The sequence below is a fragment of the Triturus cristatus genome, chromosome 9, assembly GCF_964204655.1.
Source record: "Triturus cristatus chromosome 9, aTriCri1.1, whole genome shotgun sequence".
Taxonomy (NCBI): domain Eukaryota; kingdom Metazoa; phylum Chordata; class Amphibia; order Caudata; family Salamandridae; genus Triturus; species Triturus cristatus.
In genome coordinates this window covers 1,265,588,827-1,265,612,142 of record NC_140592.1, presented here as the reverse complement: position 1 = coordinate 1,265,612,142, position 23,316 = coordinate 1,265,588,827, and the positions used below count along the sequence as shown (strand labels likewise).

The 23,316-nt window shown below is 52.0% G+C and overlaps 1 protein-coding gene across 1 annotated transcript in view; it reads right to left on the bottom strand.

Annotated features, from left to right (window-relative positions):
* Positions 1-23,316, bottom strand: part of ARHGAP5 (Rho GTPase activating protein 5) — a 570,224-nt gene that overhangs the window by 28,985 nt on the left and 517,923 nt on the right. The window contains exon 6 of the mRNA XM_085627411.1: positions 10,583-10,688. Coding sequence (XP_085483537.1) covers positions 10,583-10,688 — 106 coding nt within the window. The remainder of the gene's footprint in view (positions 1-10,582; positions 10,689-23,316) is intronic.

Sequence of the window (23,316 nt, the reverse complement as noted above, 5' to 3'; positions counted from 1 at the left end):
CATGATTTTGGTATAATCAGGAAACTCCATTGTCTCATCTGATTTTCTACTGGACATTGCTCAGGTGATGAGGAGGGTTCAAATTTGGTTTGCTTACTGTTTACTACTACGAATAGTAGCTCATTATATCGGGGGGGGGGGGGGGGGGAGGGAAGGTCGACATACTCAGATAACAGCCTTGCAGTGGGAGAAGGTTTCACTTTCCTAAACCAGTCCCAGAATGGGTTTTGCAGTATGTTGGTGAATGTTGAGTCACAGTTCATAGCACCCCACAACAAAAATCCAGCTTAGAGCCTAAATGTCAAAATATAAAATACATCGGCTAAAAGATTCACAATCATGAAATATTTGGGTGTATACTTGTGTCTACTGCACTTTTCTTCAGCGACCACAAAGAGAGCGGGAGTAATCCTATTTTGTAGTCTGTATGTACAGTGACCATGAAAGCAGTTTTCCCAGATAAGTTTGCCAGGATGCTCAGGATAATAATACAACTGGGCTTAAATTAGTATAATATCTTGGTATATGGTTCTAAGGAACCATTCCTAACCATTTCCACAGCTATGGAGCACATTCAAGATGACCTAATTGTTGGCAGTGGCATGAACATTGTGATGGGCACAATAGAGGGCAGACCACACCAACAGTTTGACAGTGGTAGCTGGTTCTCCGCTCACTTTCAAGAAGTGGATTTATGAAGAGAAAACATTCCAAACAATATAGATCTCATGTTTTACTCCACAGTCCAGAAGTCATATGATCGCCATGACCACTTTCTATTTAGCACTAGGATTTGACGGGAGATCCGAAGTAGCGAAATAGGTTGCAACACAAACTGTGCCATGATCAGTCTTGCAATCGAAACTACATTTTGGCTTCTGATTATCCTCTTCACAACCAAATTATCATATTTAAGATGAGGGAGGAAATATTGAGATATGGACTGAGAATGATTCAGAGGATGCCTCTTCCTCCACTCTCTGAGATTAATGGAAAGTGTACATTACCATTACATTCGAGGCATCTTCATTACAGGAGTACGTCCTATTCTCCCTCGAAACCTCCTTAGCAGATGTAGGGAGAGAACACAAAAAGACTACCTCCAGTAAATTAACAGCAAGATGGTGCGGCGGGCTGAAACTCGCACGGTCATGGCAACGATTTAAAAGGCACAAATTTGTATAAGGCAGAGTGAGCATAGACTTTTCGCCTAATTGAGCGCCATTAAAATGGGCCATAGACACGGTTTATTAATAGCGCTTAAAAAGGCAGGGGTGCATGGAGCGCTATATAAACCTACATCCTGCTTTGTTTGGTCCAGATGCAGATCAAATACAACCTCAATGTAAGGGCGATAGCTTGAGGGAAGCATCAAATTAAAAACAGAGATGTGATTTTACAAGCACCATCATTTAATACTAGTCTTTGAAACCGAAAAGCATGCCCTCGTGAAAAGGCAGCTCATGTCTGACTAACGATATGCTGGATTGCAACGCCTAGAAGTTGGCATGCCACACCTTATCTAGTAGCCCACTGTGTCTCTTGAAGCTCCATTGGGAACGGGAGCTGGGCACTGTACGTGCATTAGAATCATGAGGGAAAAGGCTGAAATAAATGTCACTTGGAATGAAAAATGAAGCAAAACGATCCACGCGAAATAAATACAACAAGAGGAATTAAGGGAAAGGAAAGCGGGAGAGTGGACAAAAAAAAAAAAAAAACAAGCATGTGAGTGGTATCTTTGGAAAATGTAAGATTAACAGGTTAGGACAGACGGTGCCAGCGTTGAAATGTTTTAGGCGGTCCGTAGGTAGGGCGCCGGGCATGATTTGGGCATAGTCTTTATTGGGTTAGTACGTGCTTTCAGATTATTTTTTCTGCTGGTTTGTTTTTGCTGGTTTTATTCCGAGACCTCTGTCAGTATATTTATAGTGTAGAAGGGGTGCATATGCTCAGCTGAGACTGGAACAGCCCTTGTCGGTTTCTCTTAATCACATGTGCGAATCAGTACCGTATTTCTTTTTAGTAAAGCGTGTCCTTGCTCAGTCTTCGGCTTTGTATTTGCGCTAATATTAGTAGTAGTTTTTCCCTGTGTGTCAGTTTATCAGTAACGCTGTGAAAGAGAGTTCCAGTGGAAGAGGCAGACAAGCCTGGGCCCTGGACCGGTGGGCAGATCGACACATTCTGTACTCTCCACACGCCCGTCTTCCCGGGGGATTTACTTATATCTAATGTGTCCTCGTGTAGGCCTTTACACACAGAGAAAGTCATACAGAAATCAAAGTACTTTTCTTTCCTAACGAGTTGGTGAGAGCAGCGTGTTTACTATAGATCGCAGTGAACTCGACAAGCACACTGCTAGTCGAGTACATTAGATTCTGTTACAGCACATTGTGGGCTTTATCTGTATTTTATATAAGAATAAAAATACGAAACACCTGGTCAAAAGACGGTCTTATGATTCTTATAGCAGAGTAACCCACGTGAGTCCTGGGAATTCCAAGCTGCCTTGCCGTCCTCTGTTCGGTTATTCGCAATGATTGAAACATTTTCAGTTTCCTTTTTTTTCTTATTTCCGGTGTGTTTGTAAAATCCAGGTAGATAACAGGTCAGGTTTATAGGGGTGTTTTGAAGCAGCTGGTAATTTTACAGAGGTGAACGGTACAGTTTGTGAGGCAGTGTGAGAGATGTGGCAACTCAGTTGCATACTTTAAATATAAAATATTAAATGTTTCCTTTAAAAAAAATCAAAACATTGAATTGGGATTTCGATGTGAAAATGCCAATACATAATTTGCCACACAAAATTACATGCAATACATAGAAAGAAACAGTGATGCATTTTAGGCAAAGTATTGCACACAATAGTTACTTATCAGGCTTCAGGTGGCATTCACTAGGGTCCCTAGGAACTGGGAGCCTCCATTATGAGAAGCGTTGCCTCCTGGCATCATACTCAAGAAAGGAACCTTAACTGTCAATTTGGGATGTAAATACGGGAGTGTGCAGTGGAAGGGCCCGGGTGGGTGGGCGATGCGAATGTTGCGAAAGCAATGGAGATAACGGGGGGCACAGGCCCTGAACCAGGGAAGCGCATGGTAATGTCCCAGCAACCTTGACTACAACAGAGGCACTTACAGGGTGAGACTAAGGGGACCTCATGGGGAAAGCAGTTCTCACCCCTTGGGAGGGCATTCATTTGCGCAAGCCTTCCGGGTTTTTTGACGGCGGGGGTGTAGCATCTTTGACAGTCGTTTGGTGGGAGAAGAAGAGGAGCAAACGCATGATTTACGCGCTGCCATGAAGCTGACGAGGAAGGAGAGGGAGAAGGGAGGGGGTAGCGAGAGCAGAGAGCAAGGGGGTGGAGGAGCATGATTCACGCGCTGTAAGGCTTAATGAGCCATTACAGAAAGCCAGATGGCACATGTTCACGTTCACGCGCGCGTAACCGCAAGCTTGAGGTCAGCAAAAGCGTGTGGTAGCACTTTGAAAACCCACTTACTAAATGTCTCGCAAGCAGCGCATGCGCTTGTTCAGGCGAGACCTAAAAACCTGAAGAATAAGTTACTTACCTTCGGTAAACGATGTATCTGTAAGAAACATTAGTTAGATTCCCCACCTTAGAATATCCCCAGGCATCAGGCTGGATCCGGAAAGATTTTTGTAGCAATAACCCTTGCGCGTCGCTAGGCGGCGTCTGCGGCTCCGCGTCCGTCGTCGGCGTCGTGATGACGTCGGAATACTTAGACGCCGCCCTCGCGCGCGGACGTCAGTTCTTATACATAGCTTTCCACGCCAGGGACGCTGAGCCATGCAAGAGACCGACACTGGTGCCAAAAAATATAGGGCCCTGAAAAGGGAGAACCTTAACCCTAGATGTCGGTTCGCAGAACGGGGAGGATGGGTGGGTCGGTGAGGAATCTAACTAATGTTTCTTACAGATACATCGTTACCGAAGGTAAGTAACTTGTTCATCTGAAAGAAACACGTTAGTTAGATTCCTCACCTTAGAATAGATACCCCAGCAATACCAACCCCGGAGGTGGGCCTGCGAACCAAGATCACACCAGAAAGTCCTGGAGAACAGAACGGCCAAAGCGGCCATCTCTCTGGACTTGGCCATCCAGACAATAGTGCTTGGCGAACGTGTGCAGTGAAGCCCACGTCGCCGCCTGACAGATGTCCTGCAAGGGGACTCCCCGTCCCAGGGCAGTTGTCGCCGCTGTGGCCCGGGTGGAATGGGCTCGCAGCCCAACAGGAGGGACCTTTTTCGCTAAAGAATAGCAGAGTTTAATACACAACACGATCTATCGCGTGATGGTCCGCTTATGCACAGCTTTACCCTTCTTCGCACCTACATATCCAACAAAAAGTTGGTCGTCCACCCGGAACTGGTTTGTGCGGGCCAAATAAAATGACAGCGCACGTTTTGGGTCCAGACGGTGGAGCCTCTCTTCATCTTGTGAAGGATGCGGAGGCGGAAAGAAGGTGGGCAGCGTGACAGATTGCCCGATGTGAAAGGGAGTCACAACTTTAGGAAGGAAAGAAGGACGGGTCCGGAGGACAACCTAATCCGGATGAACCGAAAGGAAGGGAGGCTTAGCTGACAGAGCCTAGAGCTCACTCACCCGCCTAGCGGAGGTGATAGCCACCAGGAAGGCAGTTTTCAGAGTCAGTAGACGAAGTGGACAGTTGTGAAGGGGCTCAAAGGGAGCGCACATCAGAAAAGTAAGGACAAGGTTCAAGTCCCACTGAGGCATTACGAATGGAACAGGAGGGAACATATGAGTAATGCCCTTGAGAAAACGGGAGACAACAGGGGACTTGAAAAGAGAAGGCTGATCAGGAAGCCTTAAGAAAGCAGAGATTGCAGCAAGATAACCTTTTAAGGTGCCAGAGCAGAGCCCTGCTGAGCCAAAGAAAGAAGAAAGAGGAGAACCTCAGAAAGAGGGGCAGAAAGGCGATCCACAGCCTTTGCTGTGCACCATGCCACAAATTTGTTCCACCGGCAGGCGTATACCATCTTTGTGGAGAGACGCCTGGCTGCCAGAATGACATCACAGACTTCAGGAGGCAAGTCAAATGGCATCAACTGTCGCCGCTCAATCTCCACGCATGGAGGTGGAGGCTGGACAGGTTCGGGTGGAGGACCGTCCCCTGCTGCTGCGATGGAAGGTCCTCCTGAAGAGGCACTCGTATCGGGGGATCGATGGACATACTGAGTAGCTCAGGATACCAGTACCTTCGTGCCCAATCCGGAGCCACCAAGATGACTTGGGCCCGGTCGCACCTGATCTTCTTCAGCACTCTGGGCAGAAGTGGTATAGGCGGAAAGGCGTACAACAGACTGCAACTCCACTCGCGACGAAAAGCGTCTCCGAGCGAGTGCCGCCTTGGAAATTCCAATGCGCAGAACTGCTGACATTGCGCGTTCTCTTCGGTGGCGAATAGATCTAACCAAGGCTCTATCCACTGCAGAAAGAGACCATGCGCCACGTCCGAGTTCAGACGCCATTTGTGATCCAACATGCACCGGCGGCTGAGTTTGTCTGCTCTGGCGTTCAGAGAGCCCGCCAGATGTTGAACCACCAGGGTGATGCCCTGATGTTCCAGCCATGTCCAGAGGCGCAGAGCCTCCTGACTAAGGGTCCACGACCCCACCCCGCCCTGTTTGTTGCAATACCACATGGCGGTGGAGTTGTCCGTGAACACCTGCACAACACTACCCCGGACAGAGGGAAGGAAGGCTTGAAGTGCAAGTCGGATCGCCCTCAGCTTCAATAGGTTAATATGGAGCCGAGTCTCCGCCGGAGACCAGAGTCCTCTGATCTCCGCCTCTCCCATATGGCCCCCCCATCCCATGAGGGACGCATCCGTCACTATGACATGCTCCGGTTGGGGTAGGGAGAGGGATCTGCAGCTGACCCAATCGCGATTTGTGAGCCACCACTGCAGCTGGTTCGCAGTGCCCTCCGAGATCAGGACATGGTCGGACAGGTTGCCTCGATGCTGGGCCCACTGAAACTTCAGGTCCCACTGCAGAGCCCGCATCCGCCACCTGGCGTGAGGTACCAACAGGATGCAGGAGGCCATCAGCCCCAGAAGCCGCAGCACCAACCTGACCGAAACCCAGGACAAAGGCCGGAAGATGGAAATCAGGGCCTGAATGTCCCAGACCCGCTGTTCCGGCGGATAGACCCAGAACTGCGCCAAATCGAGAACCTCTCTGATGAAAAGGAGCTTCTTGGAGGGACTCAGGTGCGACTTCGGCACATTGATGGAGAACCCCAGCAAGTGCAGGAGGTCGGCCGTAGTCTGGAGGTGGGAGACGACTTGCTGGGGGGAGGCTGCCTTCAACAGCCATTCGTCGAGATAGGGGAAGACTGGAACCCCTGATCGGTGCAGATGAGCTGCGACCACCGCCATCACTTTCGTGAACACCCGAGGGGCACTGGTGAGGCCGAAGGGGAGCACGGTGAACTGAAAGTGCTCCTGACCCACTGTGAACCGCAGGTAACGCCAGTGGGCCGGCAGGACGGAGATGTGGAAATAAGCGTCCTGCAAGTCCAACGCTACCATCCAGTCTCCAGGGTCTAGGGCAGCCAGAACCTGAGCTAAAGTGAGCATCTTGAACCCTTCCTTCCAGAGGAAGGCGTTGACGCCCCTGAGGTCCAAGATCGGGCGTAGGCCCCCTTTGCCCTTCTTGGGAACCAGAAAGTAGTGGGAATAGCAACCACGACCTACTTCTGGACCAGGAACGCGCTCGACGGCCTCTTTGGCCAAGAGGGCCGAAACTTCCTCTCGTAGAAGATGCAAATGATCCCCCGACATACGGTGGTTCAGCGGAGGCATGGCTGGAGGGGTCGTCTCGAAGGGGAGGGAGTAGCCCCTTCGGACGATTTGCAGCACCCACCTGTCCGACGTGATGGAGCGTCAGTGGAGCAGGTGATGGCGAACTCTGCCGCCCACGGGCGTTGAATGGGCCTGAAAGCTCAGACTAGGAGGGCTTTGAGGCGGATGCTGCCGGGGTGCATGTGGACTGACCGGCACGTTGACCTCCAGTACCGCCGCGACGGAATCCACGTCCGCGTGCAGGTTGGTTCTGCGGCCGAGCGGACATGAGGAGGCGCCCCTTCCTTTGCCACGAAAAAGACGAAAGGCGGAAGTTTGCGCCCGCGGGGCCGAAAGACCCAAGGACTTGGCCATGGCCCAGGAGTCCTTAAACCGAGCCAGCGCACTGTCCGCTTTCTCACCAAAAAGGCGAGTGCCATCAAAGGGCATGTCCATGAGGGAACTCAGGACATCCCCCGAAAATGACGTGGACCTCAGCCAGGCGTGACGCCGAAGCGCCACCGTGGTGGAAATCGCCCGACCCAGCGAGTCCGTGGTGTCAAGTCCACACCGTATGGCATGCCGTGCTGCATCTCAACAGTCAGCAAGAGCTTGAGTGAGTCGTGTCCGGGCCTCCATCGGGCACAAGGGCAGCACGTCCTCCACCGCATCCCACAGAGAGTGGGAATAGCGGTCCAACAGGCAAGCGGTATTTAAAGACCGCAGTCCCAAACTCACGGACGAGAACAGTTTCTTGCCAAACTGCTCTAACCTCTTGGATTCCCGATCCGGAGGAGTGGACGGGAAGGAGGATTGGGAGGTTGAGGCCTGAATAACCAGACTCTCGGGGGTGGGGTGTTGGGAGAGGAAACTGGGGTCGCCCGGAGCAGGGCGGTGGCGCCGGGCAACGTTCCGGTCCACAGGAGGGACTGTGGAGGGCTTGGACCAAGTGCCCTGCAGAACGTCAATGAGGGCCTCATTAAACTGCAGCAGAGGCTCAGTGGAGCTTGCTGTCGGTTGAAGGACCTCAGTGAGGAAGTTAGTCCTCACGGCCACAGCAGGCAACTCAAGCCCTAGGGCTTCGGCCGTCTTGCGCAGCACCACTGAGAAGGCTGCACCCTCCTCCGAGGCCACAGTCGGATGAGAGATGAAACCAGCGTCCGGGGAGGTATCCAGACCACTGGCATCCCCCAATTCCTCTGCCCAGTCCTGAGAAAGTTGGGCCTGAGCGGCCATAGGGTCATCATACCCCTCCAAGACGCCCTCGTCATCCGATTCCCGATAAACAGGAGGAACGATCGGAGCCGGGCAGTAGATGAAACGTTCACCAGGCGGCGCCGGCAGCGGCGCCGTTCCGGCGTCGGGCCCGGACCGGGGCTAAACTGGGGAACGACGTCGTCCGGCCTGGATCCCTCGGGGACCTGCGGCGTTGGGCCGGAGCGGTCGACGGCGCCAGAGCCGCCGGCACGCGAGGTTGCCCAGTCGAACCTGCGGGGCCCGAAGGCGTGCCAAAAGGCATCAACGGCGGAGCCAGGCCCCTCGTGGCCGAGAGGAAGGCACTGACTTCCGCCGGAGTCGCGTCAGTCCCAGGGACCGGCGGGTATGGGGACGGACGCGGATCCTGCGGCTCCGACGGAGCCGCGGGAGTGGGACCACCCTGACCCTCGGCCGAGTCGCGCGAGGGGAGTCCGAAGAGCGATGTCGTCTCTTGGAGTGCTTCGACTTACCCGAAGACCCCGACGAGCGATGATGATGGCTGTGGCTCCGCGATCGGTCCTTGGACCTCCTCCTGGACCGGGACCGAGAGTGGCGCAGAGCTGAGTGCCGAAGCTCGAGACGCTTCCGGGACCGCTCCCGCCTAGCTTTCGATGTCAAGGCCTGACAGTCAGGGCACGACTCCGCGTCGTGGTCGGCCCCCAGGCAGTAAAGGCACCGGCGATCCGTCACCGACATCAGGCGATGACAGGTGTCACAGGCTTTAAAACCAGGCATCCTACCGGCACCAGAGTCGAGTCGATAGACCAAAAAGAGTCAAAGTTAATCAAAAAATGACTAGGGGTAAGCTCTTCCCGGATCGGCGCTTACTGGCGCGGAAAAAAGAAGAACTGACGTCAGCGCGCGAGGGCGGCGTCTAAGTACTCAGACGACGTCATCCCGGCGCACGACGACGGACGCGGAGCCGCAGACGACGCCTAGTGACGCGCAAGGGGTATTGCTACAAAAATCTTTCCGGATCCAGGCTGACGCCTAGGGATATTCTAAGGTGAGGAATCTAACTAACGTGTTTCTTTCAGATCTATTTGACGGATCTACGTTTTGGGGGTGATTGTACAATACAGCACCTGTGCCTAATCAGTGCTGTGTCCCAAATTCCATACTAGGGTTTACAGACGCTGGGGAACTGGATCCTGCTGGGAGGGTGTTTTAGGATTAAGTGCCTCAAGGAAGATAACGAACAGGATTATAGCCCAGTGCCTGTGTAGTATGACATAATCCTGTGTACATAAAGTAATTTCTTTTAATGCAAAAAAAAAAAAAAAAAAAAGCACAAGGCTAGCAAATAGGTCAATATGTTTGTTGGTTGACTGCGGAGTTCTGAGCTCATCACCCACACTAACTTCTTCAAGAGCTATGACAGCTCATCCTCTTCACCCTCAGAGTCAAGCACAGAAAGGGGGTCCTTGGCCCAGTTTGCAGAGCCATAGTAGGATGCAACCCAGCACATAACTGATAAACAACCTCAATCACCACGGTTCAGGCTCAAAAGTCCGTCTGCTCTGTGCTCCCCCCCCACCCACGCCCATGAATGGAGTGTGACAGAAGGATTTGTCAGCACAAGAAGCACCTTTATTTTGCAAAAATGTGCTTCTTGTGCCAGCAACTAAGTGGCTGTTTTGCTCCTAATCCCAGAACTGCTCCTCCTGTGACCGAACAGTCCATCATTCCTGAGAAGCGACTGGATAGTTTTTGTGCAGCATTGGGGCCTCTTGTTGGTACCTAGGCGATCCAGTAACTTCGGCTCCAGTTCCTTTTCTCTCTGTTCATACCCAATGTAGAGATAGAGTGGACAGATGTGTGAGCCATTTAGAGGCACAGAACTGTACAAGCATCATCTTAATGAGAAAAGTGCACTTGCTCCAACATCCCAGCCCTGCAGGAGCATGGGAAAATTATAAAGCTTCCAGATTTGAGGGAGACAACACAAGCCAACATTAGAGAGGTTTCTCCACTATGTTCAGTAGTACGGCTTCACCAAGTTGAATGATATCGAGCTGATGTCTAGAATACAGTGACAAGGTATCTGCATGATCAATCAACTCCAGTAACACATGGTCGGGCAAAGCAATAGGGCTGTCTTGGTCCCAACTGTGTTGAGCATTAATACAACTTAGACCAGAACTGGTGATGATATAATCCCAACATATGGCCGTATCCCACTTTGCTTACATGTTCCTGCAGTAGGTCTTGAGAATCAGTCTGTGGTTTGCTGGATCGTCTGGGTTCGCCATTTGTTTTTGAGTAGGGTCACTTCGGCTCCTCTCCATCATTCAGGTGCGTTGCCTCTGGATGCATTCATGAGATGTTGGTCTTCAGGAGTGAGAGTTTGGAAGCCTTTGCATACACCACAGAATCATTTACAAGAGAGTCAGACTACAAAAGAGAGGACTTAGGTCCCAGGGACATCTCTCAAGCACTTTAGAAACACAATCATATGCAAACCGATGACAAAAGAACACTGAAGAATGCTAACCTGTTTAAATGAGAGATTATGTACTTGAAGACATCATAGTTAGAGGGTGGGAATTTCTTCAGGGCATCTTTCAAGGCATTCAGCCGCTCTTCTTTATCCACTATTTCTGCAGAAGGAGATAAAGACATTGTGATTAAAAAATGTTAAACATCTTTTATTTTAAGATACAAAAATATGATGTGCAGTGATTATTTTCAGAAATTATATACCTTGTTTAAAATGCTCACTACCTTAATAAGATTCAATAATAAGATCCAAGGGGACAAACCATATAGCTTGAAAATGGGAAGCTGCAGAAAAGGAAAATGTTACTTACCATGTAAGCATCTGCTCGTGGCATAAATTGCTGTAGATTCACATGCTGTGCATACTTCTTCCATCTAGTGGTGGGCTCAGACGTGTGCAACTTGTTTTTCTTCGAAGTAGTCTTCGAGTCACGAGATATAGTGACTCCACCTACAGCTGGAAATACACGTGGGCATTGTCTTCTGCTTGGCGAGTGAGGATGACAATGGAGCGCAGAAGTGAAAGAAGATGGCCATGCGAGTAAATATAGAAATGAAAAGAAAAGCATCTTCAACAACCGAAGGCTTCCGGGGATAGTGGGCGCATGTGAATCTACAGCACTACATGCTACGAACAGATGCTTACAGGGTAAGCAGCATTTTCAGTTTGTGGCTTGTGTAGATACACATGCTGAGCATTGATTGTAAAGCAGTTCTCCTCCTGTAAGGCAGAGAGGAGGTGGAGAGGAAGGCAGAGGAGGAGGGGGTTCGAGATGTGTAGCTTTGGTGGATGAGGCAGAGGTAGCAAAGGATTGGTGCCTCTGTCTTAGCACCACTTCACTTTTTGGCTGTGGCTTCACTGGCATGTTGAGAGGTTCCTTCAAAGTCAGTTTCCTTTTGGGAGATCGAGAGTCTAACGCCTGTGGTGGATTTGAAAGGATCCGACCAGTCTGGGTGTGGATTATGATGCGCTTCTGCCAGGCAGAGAGTTCATCTTGGAGTCGTTAGAGGATAGGTTGATCCTTTTTCTTTCAGTCAACTGAGGACTGAGCCCAGTGCTTAGGCATTATGGGTAGGATCTGCGCCGCTGGCGCAAAGATGTGCTCCAGCGGCAAAATTATTTTTTCCACTACAGGTATAGAGGTGGCTTTCGGCATTGGATATTTCTGCGCCGATGATGGGTTCGCGGGGGTCTTCAATGTCGGCGGTGAAGCTACAGTGAGCACTGAGATGCATGGCTTCAGGATCTGCCTTGGTGCCGGCAGCTGACTGGGTACTGGCTCGAAAGGGGGTTTTCAGTGATGACCATGGCCTCGAGGCAGTGGCGGAAGGAAGAAACAAGTTACTTACCTGTGACTAATTCTCCAGTATTAGAATCTTTCATAGATTCACATGCTTGAATCATTCCTTGTCGTAGAGATGGGAGCCCCGGTATTATTAAAAGAAATTTCCTAACAGACATAGAATATAAGGCCCTAGGCCTTAATTTTTTTTTTAACCTATCTCTGTCCTTTAACAAACAAGCATTTGCAATGCAATAGGTCTCGCATTTACGCAAGTTTAAGCTATTGGCATTGTAAATGAAAATGCCTTTTATTTATCTTTTAAAAACGAAAACAAATATAAAAGGCATTGTCATTTGCAATGTCAATAGATCAAACTCGCGTAAATGTGAGACCTATTGCATTGCAAATGCTTGTTTAGGTAAAAGTGCCTGCCTTTCACCACAACAGAACCAAACCTCGTGTGACGTGCCTGGCTCTAGCCCCGCCTGTGCCCCTCACACAGAAGAGAACAGCAAATTAATTAAATAACCATGCATGGCCGCTAAAGTGAGCGGTCTGCGCTGCAAATGAATTAAATAAATAAGCGCAGCCGCAAATGTGAAAGCGGTCCGCGCTGCAAATAAAAAAAACAAAAACAAAATAATGCTCTTAGCCATGATAAAGCAGACCGCGTAGCATGACCAGTAAAAGGTCCAGTCCTTATGGGCGGTAACAAATGGAGACAAGATGGTACTAACAAGCCTATTTACCAATCAGAAGCCAGCATTTGAGAAGGGCAATGACACAAAGCCAATGACAAATATGGGAGGAGAGTGGAAGAGGCTTCCACAGCATACCCTACTATAGCATGACTCGCAGAGCGAACAGCGCATGCGCGCTGCCGCTAGGCTCGAACTAAAAACTAGGGGGGGACCATACAAAAAGAGCCATTTCCTTACATACACCTTTATATTATACTGCACAGTGCCTTCAGAGCTGCACACAGCATATACCCACGTGAACTTGTGCCCCTGCAGGACCTAGACTGCGTATTGGATAATCCCTCTCCCAAAGGACTGATAATTTGCCTGTATTCTCTTATGCAGTACAAGGCTCCAGTAATTACACCTAAAGTGCTGATGAGATGGTGGACAGACATAGGTGAAGATTTAACCCCCAACTCATGAAGCCTAACACCAGACAGTACTATCTGCCCCAAAAACTTACCCCATACTGTGACATTACTCCAGGTACCAAAAACTAAACTGTGACATCTGTCCAGGAATCTAACACCAGACTCTGACATCACTTCAGGGACCCAACACCAGACTGGGACATCCATCCAAGAGTCGAACAGCAAATTGTGACATTATTACAGGAACCTAGCATCAGACTGTGACATAACTCCAGGCACACAACCTCACTCCAGAGACCTAAATCCGGACCGTAGCATGCGTCCAGGAACCTAACATCAGACTGTGACATCCGTCCTGTGACCCAACATCAGACTGTAACATTACTGCAGGGACTTAACATCACACTATGACATTACTCTACGAACCAACCACTGAATTTTGATATATGTATAGAAACCTAATATTAGACTATCACATCACCCAGAGGACGCACCTCATGGTCTGCAAAGTGCCAACAGTCATCACACCCATGTATATCAGCCTATAACCACGACCTGCCGATTCTTCAACCTTGATTTATCCTGTTATTCTATAGAGATAACGCACAAGTTACTTACCTTCGGTAACGATATATCTGTAAGAGACATTAGTTAGTGATATATTCCTTACCTTATAATTACCCCCAGGTTTCAGACTGGATCCGGAAAGCTTTCGTAAGCTGTACCCCTGCGTGTCGGAAGGTGGCGTCATGCGGCTCTGCGTCCGTCGTAGGCGTTGTGATCGCCGAGATGACACCGCAGCAGATACTTAGATGCCGCACTTGCACGCCGATGACAGTTCTGAACATGGCTTTCCACGCCAGGAATGCAAAGCCATGCAAGATACTGACCACTGGTGCACATAAATTAGGACCCTGAAAGGGATGACCTTAACCCTAGAAATCAGTTCGTAGAATGGGGGGGGGATGGGTGGGGCGGTAAGGAATCTATCACTAACTAATATCTCTTACAGATATATTGTTACTGAAGGTAAGTAACTTGTGCATTTGAAAGAGATACGTTCGTAATAGATTCCTTACCTCAGAATAGATATCCCAGCAATACCAACCCGGTGGTGGGTCTGCGAACCAAGATCACACCAGAAAGTGACGGAGAACAGAACGGCCAAAGAAGCCGTCTCTCCAGACTTGGCTGTCAAGGCAATAATGCTTAGTAAAAGTGTGCAGCGAGGCCCACGTGGCTGCCTGACAGATGTCTTGCAGGGGGACACCACGTCCCAATGCCGTAGTAGCTGCTGTCGCCCTGGTAGAATGGGTGCGAAGCCCCACCGGAGGTTCCTTTTTAGCCAGAGAATAACAGGCTTTCATACACAAGACGACCCAGCGGGAGATAGTGCTCTTGTGTACAGCCCGGCCTTTCTTGGTGCCTACATAGTCAACAAAAAGCTAGTCATCCACCCGGAACTGTTGTGTGCGATTCAGGTAAAATGAGAGCGCACGTTTTGGGTCCAGACGGTGGAGCCTCTCTTTTTTTCTAAAGGGTGCGGAGGCAGAAAGAAAGTGGGCAGGGTGATAGTTTGCCTGATGTGGAAGGCAGTAACAAACTTCGGCGAGAAGGAAGGACGAGTGCGGAGCACAACCTTGTCCGGATGAACAGACAGAAGAGGAGGTTTACAGGAAACAGCCTGGAGCTCACTCATGCGCCTAGCGGTGGTGATGGCAGCCAGGAAAGCAGTCTTTAAAGTCAGTAGACGAAGAGGACAGTTGTAAAGTGGCGCAAAAGGAGCACACATCAAAATAAGTAAGAACCAGATTCAAGTCCCACTGCGGCATCACAAACTGAATAGGAGGGAAAAGGTGAGTAATGCCTTTGAGAAATCTACTTACGACAGGGGACTTGAAAAGAGAGGGCTGATCACGAAGCCTGAGAAAGGCCGAAATTGCTGAAAGGTAGCCCTTAATAGTGCTCAGAGCAGAGCCCTGCCGGGCCAAAGAAAGAAGAAACAAAAGGACTTCTGAAAGAGGGGCAGAAAGGGGATCTACAGCCTTTGCTGTGCACCATGCCACACATTTTTTCCAACTGCAGGCGTATACCAATTAAGTGGAGGGACGGCTGGCTGCCAGAATGATATCACAGACTTCAGGAGGCAAGTCAAATGCAATCAACTGTTGCCGCTCAATCTCCACGCAAGGAGGTGGAGGCTGGACAGATTCGGGTGGAGGACTGTCCCCTGCTGCTGCAACAGAAGATCCTACCGAAGAGGCAGTCGGATCGGGGGATCCACGCTCATACTGAGTAACTCGGGATACCAAACTCTTCGAGCCCAGTCGAGCGCCACAAGAATGACTTGGGCCCGGTCGTGCCTGATCTTCTTCAGCACTCTGGGTAGAAGTGGTATAGGCGTAAAGGCATACAACAGACCGCAACTTCACTCGTGACTAAAAGCGTCGCCGAGCGAGAGCCGCCTTGGAAATTCCAACGCGCAGAACTGCTAACATTGCGCGTTCTCTTTGGTGGCGAATAGATCTAACGAGGCTCTCGCCACTGTTGAAAGAGACCTTACGCCACCTCCGAGTGCAGACGCCATTCATGATCCATCATGCAACTGCGGCCGAGTTTGTCCGCCCTGGCGTTCAAAGAACCTGCCAAGTGTTGAACCATCAAGGAAATGCCTTGACGTTTCAGCAATGTCCAGAGACGCAGAGCCTCCTGATATAGGGTCCAGGACCCCACCCCACCTTGCTTGTTGCAGTACCACATGGTGGTGGTGTTGTCTGAACACCGGCACTACTCTCCCCTTGACAGAGGGAAGGAACGCCTTCAGTGCAAGTAGGATCGCCCAGAGCTCCAGAGGATTGATATGGAGCCTGGACTCCGCCGGAGACCAGAGGCCTCTGATCCCCGCCTCGCCCATGTGGCTGCCCCATCCCAGGAGGGACGCATCCGTCACCAGTGTGTGCTCCGGTTGGGAAGTGTGAGACACCACTGCAACTGTTGTGCAGTGCCCTCCGAGATCTGGACGTACTCGGACAGGTCCCCTTGATGCTGCGCCCACTGGAACTTCAGGTCCCACTGCAGAGCCCCATATGCCATCTGGCATGATTGGTCAGCAGGATGCAGGAGGCCTTGAGGCCCAGCACCCTCAAGGTCATCCTGACCGAAACCCAGGACAAGGGCCGAAAGATCGGAATCATAGCCCGAATGTCTCGGACTCGCTGTTCGGGAGGATAAACCTGAAACTGCGCCGTGTCCAGAACCGCTCCGATAAACAAGAGCTTCTGAGAGGGAATCCGGTGCGACTTCGGCACGATGATGGAGAACCCCAGCAAATGCCGGAGTTCTGCCGTGGTCTGGAGGTGGGAGACGACTGCTTGGGGAGAGCCCGCCTTCAACAACCAGTCGTCGAGATAGGGGAAGACTGAAACCCCTGATCTGCGCAGGTGAGTTGCGACCACCGCCCTCACTTTCATGAACACCCGAGGCGCACTGGTAAGGTCAAAAGGGATCACGGTGAACTGAAAGTGCTTGTGGCCTACCGTGAACCGCAGGTAACGCTGGTGGGCCGGCAGGACGGGGATATGAAAATAAGCATCCTGCAAGTCCAACGCCACCATCCAGTCTTGCTGGTCTAGGGAAGACAAGACCTGAGCAAGTGTGAGCATCTTGAACTTCTCCTTCCGGAGGAAGCGATTGACTTTCCGAAGGTGTAAGATAGGATGCAGGCCCTTGTCCTTCTTTGGAACCAGGAAGTAGTCGGAGTAACAACCACGACCTACTTCTGGCGTCGGAACACACTCGATGGCCCCCTTGGCCACGAAGGCCGTAACTTCCTGCTGGAGAAGTGCCAAATGATCCCCCGACATGCGGTGGAACTGCGGTGGCATGGCTGGGAATGGTAGACTCGAAGGGGAGGGGGTAGCACGTCGAACAATCTCCAGAACCCACCTGTCTGACGTAATGGTGTGCCAGTGGGGGGAGGTGATGACGAATCCTGCCCCCCCACTGGCGTCTGGTGGGCCTGAAACACCGAACTAGGAAAATGTGGAGGCACTGGCAGCGGGGGTGTTGGTAGACTGACCCGCACGCTGGCCCCGTGACCCGCCTCTGCGAGCCTCTGCGCTGGGACTGTTGCTGCACAGGCTTGTTCTGAAATGAACTTGTTTGTACGCCCCTTCCGGAGCTTCGAAAGGAACGAAAGTTAGAAGCGGAAGGAGTACGTGTAGCCGAAAGGCCTAAGGACTTGGCCGTGGCCCGAGAGTCCTTGAAACGCTCCAATGTGAAATCTGCCTTATCACCAAAGAGGCGAGTGCCATCGAAGGGCATGTCCATCAAAGTATTCTGGACATCTGCCGAAAAACCAGTCGTCCTCAACCAGGCATGACGACGGAGCGCCACCGTTGTGGAAATCGCCATACCCAGCGAATCTGCGGTATCAAGACCACAACGTATAGTGAATTTGGCCGCGTCTCTCCCCTCCATAAGAGCTTGGGAGAGAACTGCCCTGGCAACCTCCAGACACTGAGGTAGCACTTGTTCAACCGCATCCCATACAGAATGGGAATAGCGGCCCAAGAGACAGGCAATGTTCACAGACCGCAGTCCAGAACTTGCGGAAGAATAAATCTTCTTGCCAAACTGCTCCAACTTCTTGGATTCCTTGTCTGGTGGAGCAGAAGGAAACGCACTCGGAGACGTCAAGGCCTGAACCACCAAACTCTCAGGTGTAAGGTGTTGGGTGAGGAAGGCAGGTGCCCAGAAGCACATCAGTAAGTGCATCATTAAACGGCAACAGCGGCTCTGTAGAAGAAGAGGCTAGCCGAAGCACTTCAGTCAGTAGGTTGGTCCTGACAGCCACAGTAGGGAGCTCGAGGCCAGGAGCCTCGGCCGCCCTACGTAGCACCGTGGAAAAGGTACCACTCTCCTCCATAGTAGCTGAAGGGGATGGTGAACCAGGTGCCGGAGTGTAATCTGGGCCACCAGCCTCCACCTCCTCATCCCAGTCGGGGACAGACTCGTACTGTGCTGCGAGAGGGTCTTCAAACTCCTCCCAGTCCACCCTTCCTCCACAAGTGGACGAGGACGTGGTTGAATAAAAGGGTAAAAGTTCCCCATTGGCTTCGGGAGACAAACCTCCGGCACCGTGCCGACATCGGAAAAGAAGTTGATGCTGGCGTCACCTGCCGGCGTCGGCCGTACGGGGTCCACCGGCAAGAACGGGGAGCCACGGCCGTAGCCATTGAGGCCTCTGGGCGTCGACGACGTTGGGGCCAGAGCCAGCGACGTCGAGGAACGCGGAACAGTGGGGCCCACGGGGCCGAAAGGCGCGCCGACGGAGCCGCACGGGCCGAAGATACGTGCCATTGCAGACACGAACTCTTTCAATTCGGCTGGAGTCGCAGAGGCACCCGGGAAAGGTGGGAAAGCCAACGGTAACTGCTCAGGCTCCGTTGGAGCCGCAGGGGCGGTGCCACCTGCCCCCCTCAGCCGCATCCCGCAACCGGCGAGGGGAGGACGAAGAGTGGCGACGCTTCTTCGACTTCTTGTGCTACGCCTTACCTGACTGAGTGCGCAGACTGAATGATGGTGCTTGCTCTGCGACCGGGCCCTCGACCTCCCATGGGACTTGGAACGACATGGGGCCGACTCCCAGGCCTCCTGCCACTTCGGGACCGCTCCCGAAAATTTCGGGGCCATGGCCCGGCAGTGGGGGCCCGACTCTGTGTCGTGGTCACGCCCCAGGCAGAAGAGACACTAACGGTGCGGGTCCGTCCGCGACATCTTGTGCGGACAGGCCCTGCAAAGCTTGAAACCGGGCATCCCTATGCACCAGGGGTAAGTTTACTTACAAATTATAACAAGCAAATACTTAGTCAACAAGTGACGGGGTACCGCTCTCTCCGGAAAAAAGAAAGAACTAACGTCAGCGCACGTGGGCGTGTCTAAGTAGCTCCAGTGACGTCATCTCGGTGAATACGACGCCAGCGACGCACGCGGAGCCATACGACGCCGCCTATCGACGCGCAGGGGTACTACTGACTAAAGCTTTCCGGATCCAGTCTGACGCCTGGGGATATTCTAAGGTAAGGAATCTATCACTAACGTGTCTCTTTCAGATCCTATCCACAGGATAAAGGGCAGCAGTGGCTCCGCAGAGGAAGCTGCCGGACGAAGCACTTCTGTCAGGAGGTTAGTCCTGATGGCCACTGTAGGGAGCTCGAGGTGGAGAGCCTCTGCTGCCCTACTCAACGCCACTGAATAAGTACCACCCTCCTCCGTAGCCACGGTAGAAGGAGACAGTGTGCCAGGCTCTGGTGAGAAATCCAGATCACCGGCATCCCCCAAATCCTCTGCCCAGTCCGGGTCTAACTGGCATTGGGCTGCGAGAGGGTCTTCAGACCCCTTCTAGTCCTCCCCGTCCTCCATCACCTGCTGGGTAGGTGGGAAAGATGGAGGATGGAGAAAAGGATAAAAATTCCCCATCGGCGTCGGAAACTGCATCGATCGACACCAGTCCGGCACTGTCTCCATGTTGGGGTGGAAGCCAGCCGGCGGCGGTGCCGTAGATGTCTATGGAGGTCGTACGAGGTCAACCGACGTCGGCTGGGATTCATGCATGGATCCATGGGGGTGTCGCGGCGCCGGAGCCGTCGACAACGTCGGGGCTGGAGCCGCCGACAAAGAAGGGCAAGGACCCCCTTCGGACCCGCGAGGCCTGAAGGCGCGCCGGCGGCCCGACGGGCCAAAGAGGGGGCCCATGGCTGACAGCAAATCCTGCAGCTGGGCCGGAGTCGCCGACGGACCCGGGAAGGGCGGGTAGGCAGACGGCGACAGCATAGGCTCCGATGGAGCCGTGGAGGAGGCACCACCCGCACCCTGAGCCGTGTCGCATGACAGGCTAGGGGAAGGCAAAGAGCGACGTTGCTTCTTCGACTTCTTGTGCTTCGTCTTACCTGACCCAGAGTGCGAAGACTTCGTCGAACGATGGTGGCAGCTCCGCGACCGGTCCCTCGACCTCCCACGGGACCCGGACCGTGAACGGCGCGGAGCAGACTCCCGGGCCTCAAGCAACTTCCGGGACCGCTCCTGCAAAGTTCTCAGAGCCATGGCCCGGCAGTCGGGGCATGACGTGGAGTCATGGTTGCACCACAGGCAGTAGAGACCCTTGCGGTGCGGGTCCGTCACCGACATCATGCAGGGACAAACCACGCAAGACTTGAAACCGGGCATCCCTCCACACCAGGAGTCAAAGACTCAAAAAAGACAGACAAAAGTCCCCGAAAACTCAGTCAAAAATTGACTGGGGGTACCGCTCTCTCTGGATCTGCGCTTGCTGGCGCGGAAAAAGAAAGAACTGACGTCAGCGCGTGAGGGTGGCGTCTAAGTAGCTGCCGCAACGCCATCCCGGCGATCACGACGCCTACGACGGACGTAGAGCTGCTAGACGCCACCTTCTGACGCGTAGGGGTACTGCTGACGAAACCTTTCCAGATCCAGTCTGACGCCTGGGGGTAATTCTAATGTAAGGAATCTATCACTAATGTGTCTCTTTCAGATACATTCTGAATAGACGTCAGAGCGCGTCAAAGCACAGAAGAACATGATACATTATGTATAAAAAAGAATACTTTAGTTAAATTAAACTTCCTGCCCAAATGTTGAGCCCCTCGGCAAAGGCCGGATGAAGGCCCTTCTGGGATTGAACTCTGCACACAACAGAAACAGTTGAAGATTTCTTTGTGGCGACCTTGTGCAGTTGGCAGAGATAAGCGCTGGAGAAAGGAGGTATCAGACAATGCTGTAGGAGAGCGAGGACGGGAGGTCTTAGTGTGGGGGTGGGGGAGAATTCGGCCCTCCACGGGTGAAGGAGAGCGGCAGGGAGCTGGAGGATAAACATATTTATAGGTTATTTCAAGAAGAGGCGTTGGTTGGGTTTTGAGACAGTGGAGTCTGCTCTTATCTCTTGTAGGATTTTCTGTCATATTCTAGGCAGGTTATGAGGTCGGTGCAACCAGTAGGAACTGCAACAAATTTACCTTACCTCACATAACTCATTCCCTGAGAGAAACATGCTTAGTACATATTGTGGCATGTTGGAATCGCGCGGGAGGCGGGGACAGTTAGAGACTGTATCCCTCCCCCTTAAAGAGTCTGTGGCACAGCCGAGCCAGGATTATTCGCTTTTACTTTAATCATTGGCTCAGGAGCATGCCCGCCTGCATGTGCACATCTCCGGCGCGGCCCCTGCGTGTACTGCTGCCCTGTACAGGGAACTCTCCCGGCCAGGGGCTGCCGGGGACGGTGCCCTGGTATTTGCTCAACTTCCGCATTGGGTACTCCTTTAAATAGCGGCCTGAATGCTGACACGCAAAGAAAAAACATGTGGCCTCCAAAAAAGATTCCGAAAATCACACGTATTCTATGTCACACGCCGGCGCTTCTTCTGTAAGGTAGCGCCTAGGGCATAAAAAGTGCCTCGTTCACCAAAATACCCCCCGCCACACATTCTTACTCCACTTTTATTTGGTTCTGCAATCTTCTCCACGCTACACAACTCATTCATTCATGTACACACCACGCCCCCCTTCATTCATCTGCGCATACACATCAAGCAGTTTACTCATCCAATTCCACAAGACACGTCAATTCATTAATATACACACCACAAAACCCCTTCTTTTATTTGCTTACATTATGCCGTTTATCGTCACTCCTGCACCCCACAGCCTTAAATGGGTATTTCACTCCAAAAAAAAAAAAAGACACCCCATGCAATCCATTCCATACATGCCATCCTGCAATCGTCTTCATACCACAGGCCACCCTGCAATCGTCTTCCTACCACAGGCCACCCTGTTATCGTCTCCATACCACAGGCCACCCTGCTATCGTCTCCATACCACAGGCCACCCTGCTATCGTCTCCATACCACAGGCCACCCTGCTATCGTCTCCTTACCACAGGCCACCCTGCTATCGTCTCCTTACCACAGGCCACCCTGCTATCGTCTCCTTACCACAGGCCACCCTGCTATCATCTCAAAACCACAGGCCACCCTGCTATTGTCTCCAAACCACAGGACACCCTATTATCATCTTCATACCACAGCCCGCCCTGCTATCGTCATACTACAGTCCACCCTGAAGCTCTACACCCAAGATTTCATCCCTGAAAAGAGACGCCCTCTTCAATCACGTGCACACAGCACCACCACCTTGATGCCGCTGGTCCTCGTGCACACAGCACTACCATCTTGATGCCACTGGTCCTCGTGCACACAGCACCACCACCTTGAGGCCCCAGGTCCTCGTGCACACAGCACCACCACCTTGAAGCCCCAGGTCCTCGTGCACACAGCACCAACACCTTGAAGCCCCAGGTCCTCGTGCACACAGTACCACCACTTTGAAGTCTCTGGTTCTCGTGCACAAGAACCACCATCTTGAAGCCGCTGGTCCTCGTGCACACCGCACCACCACCTTGATGCCACTGGTCCTCGTGCACGCAGCAGCACCACCACCTGGATGCCCCAGGTCCTCATGGACCCAGCACCACCACCTTAAAGCCGCTGGTGCTCAGAAGCGACATTACTCCAGAATTATCTACACACCACCGTCAACTGCAGTGCATGCTTTCAGGAGGTTCCACCCCAGAACTTCACGCCACCCTTCAGTCACCTACACACCCCAGACCCCACTGCAGCCTGGGGACATGGCCAGTGTGTCATGGGCCCTCATGCAAAAGAGGAAATGTCCCCCTGGCTTCTGTTTGAACCATAAGATACAGCAATAAGCAAGGTCCAGCCGGAGCCCTCAGACCTCTTGCTCCCGGTGTTACTGCACCTGCTGCACCAATGGATGCCCCCTTCCCCTCCCCACTGCAGCCAAGGACTATCAGAAGAGTCGTTCCTTGCGATCATCCTTTACACCATGCAGCCGCCTGCAGGACTGTATCGGGGGATTTCACCCCAGAAAAGAGACACAATGGTGTTCGCAAAACGCCACTGTCCCTTATTGTAACCCAGAAATAATGCATAAACCACACCCCTCTAATCGGCACTCTGCCACCCTCAGAAGGTTTCCTGTCACCGGCTCTCATTGTCACAATATAGTAAAACCATGTGAGCTTCGGAGTTCTACACAGTCTTGTCAAAGCGCGGCGTTCTGCAAGCACGCACTCTAGGCACTAACAAAACCTCGCGGATCCTGTTGAAACATTCTGACAAAACTTTAGGCAGGGAGCTTGTTGCCAAAATAAAATAAAAATAGAAAAACAGGGGTCCGGTAACTTCGTCCTCCAGTTGGGAGAGGCTCTTCTAGACAGATGTTTGAC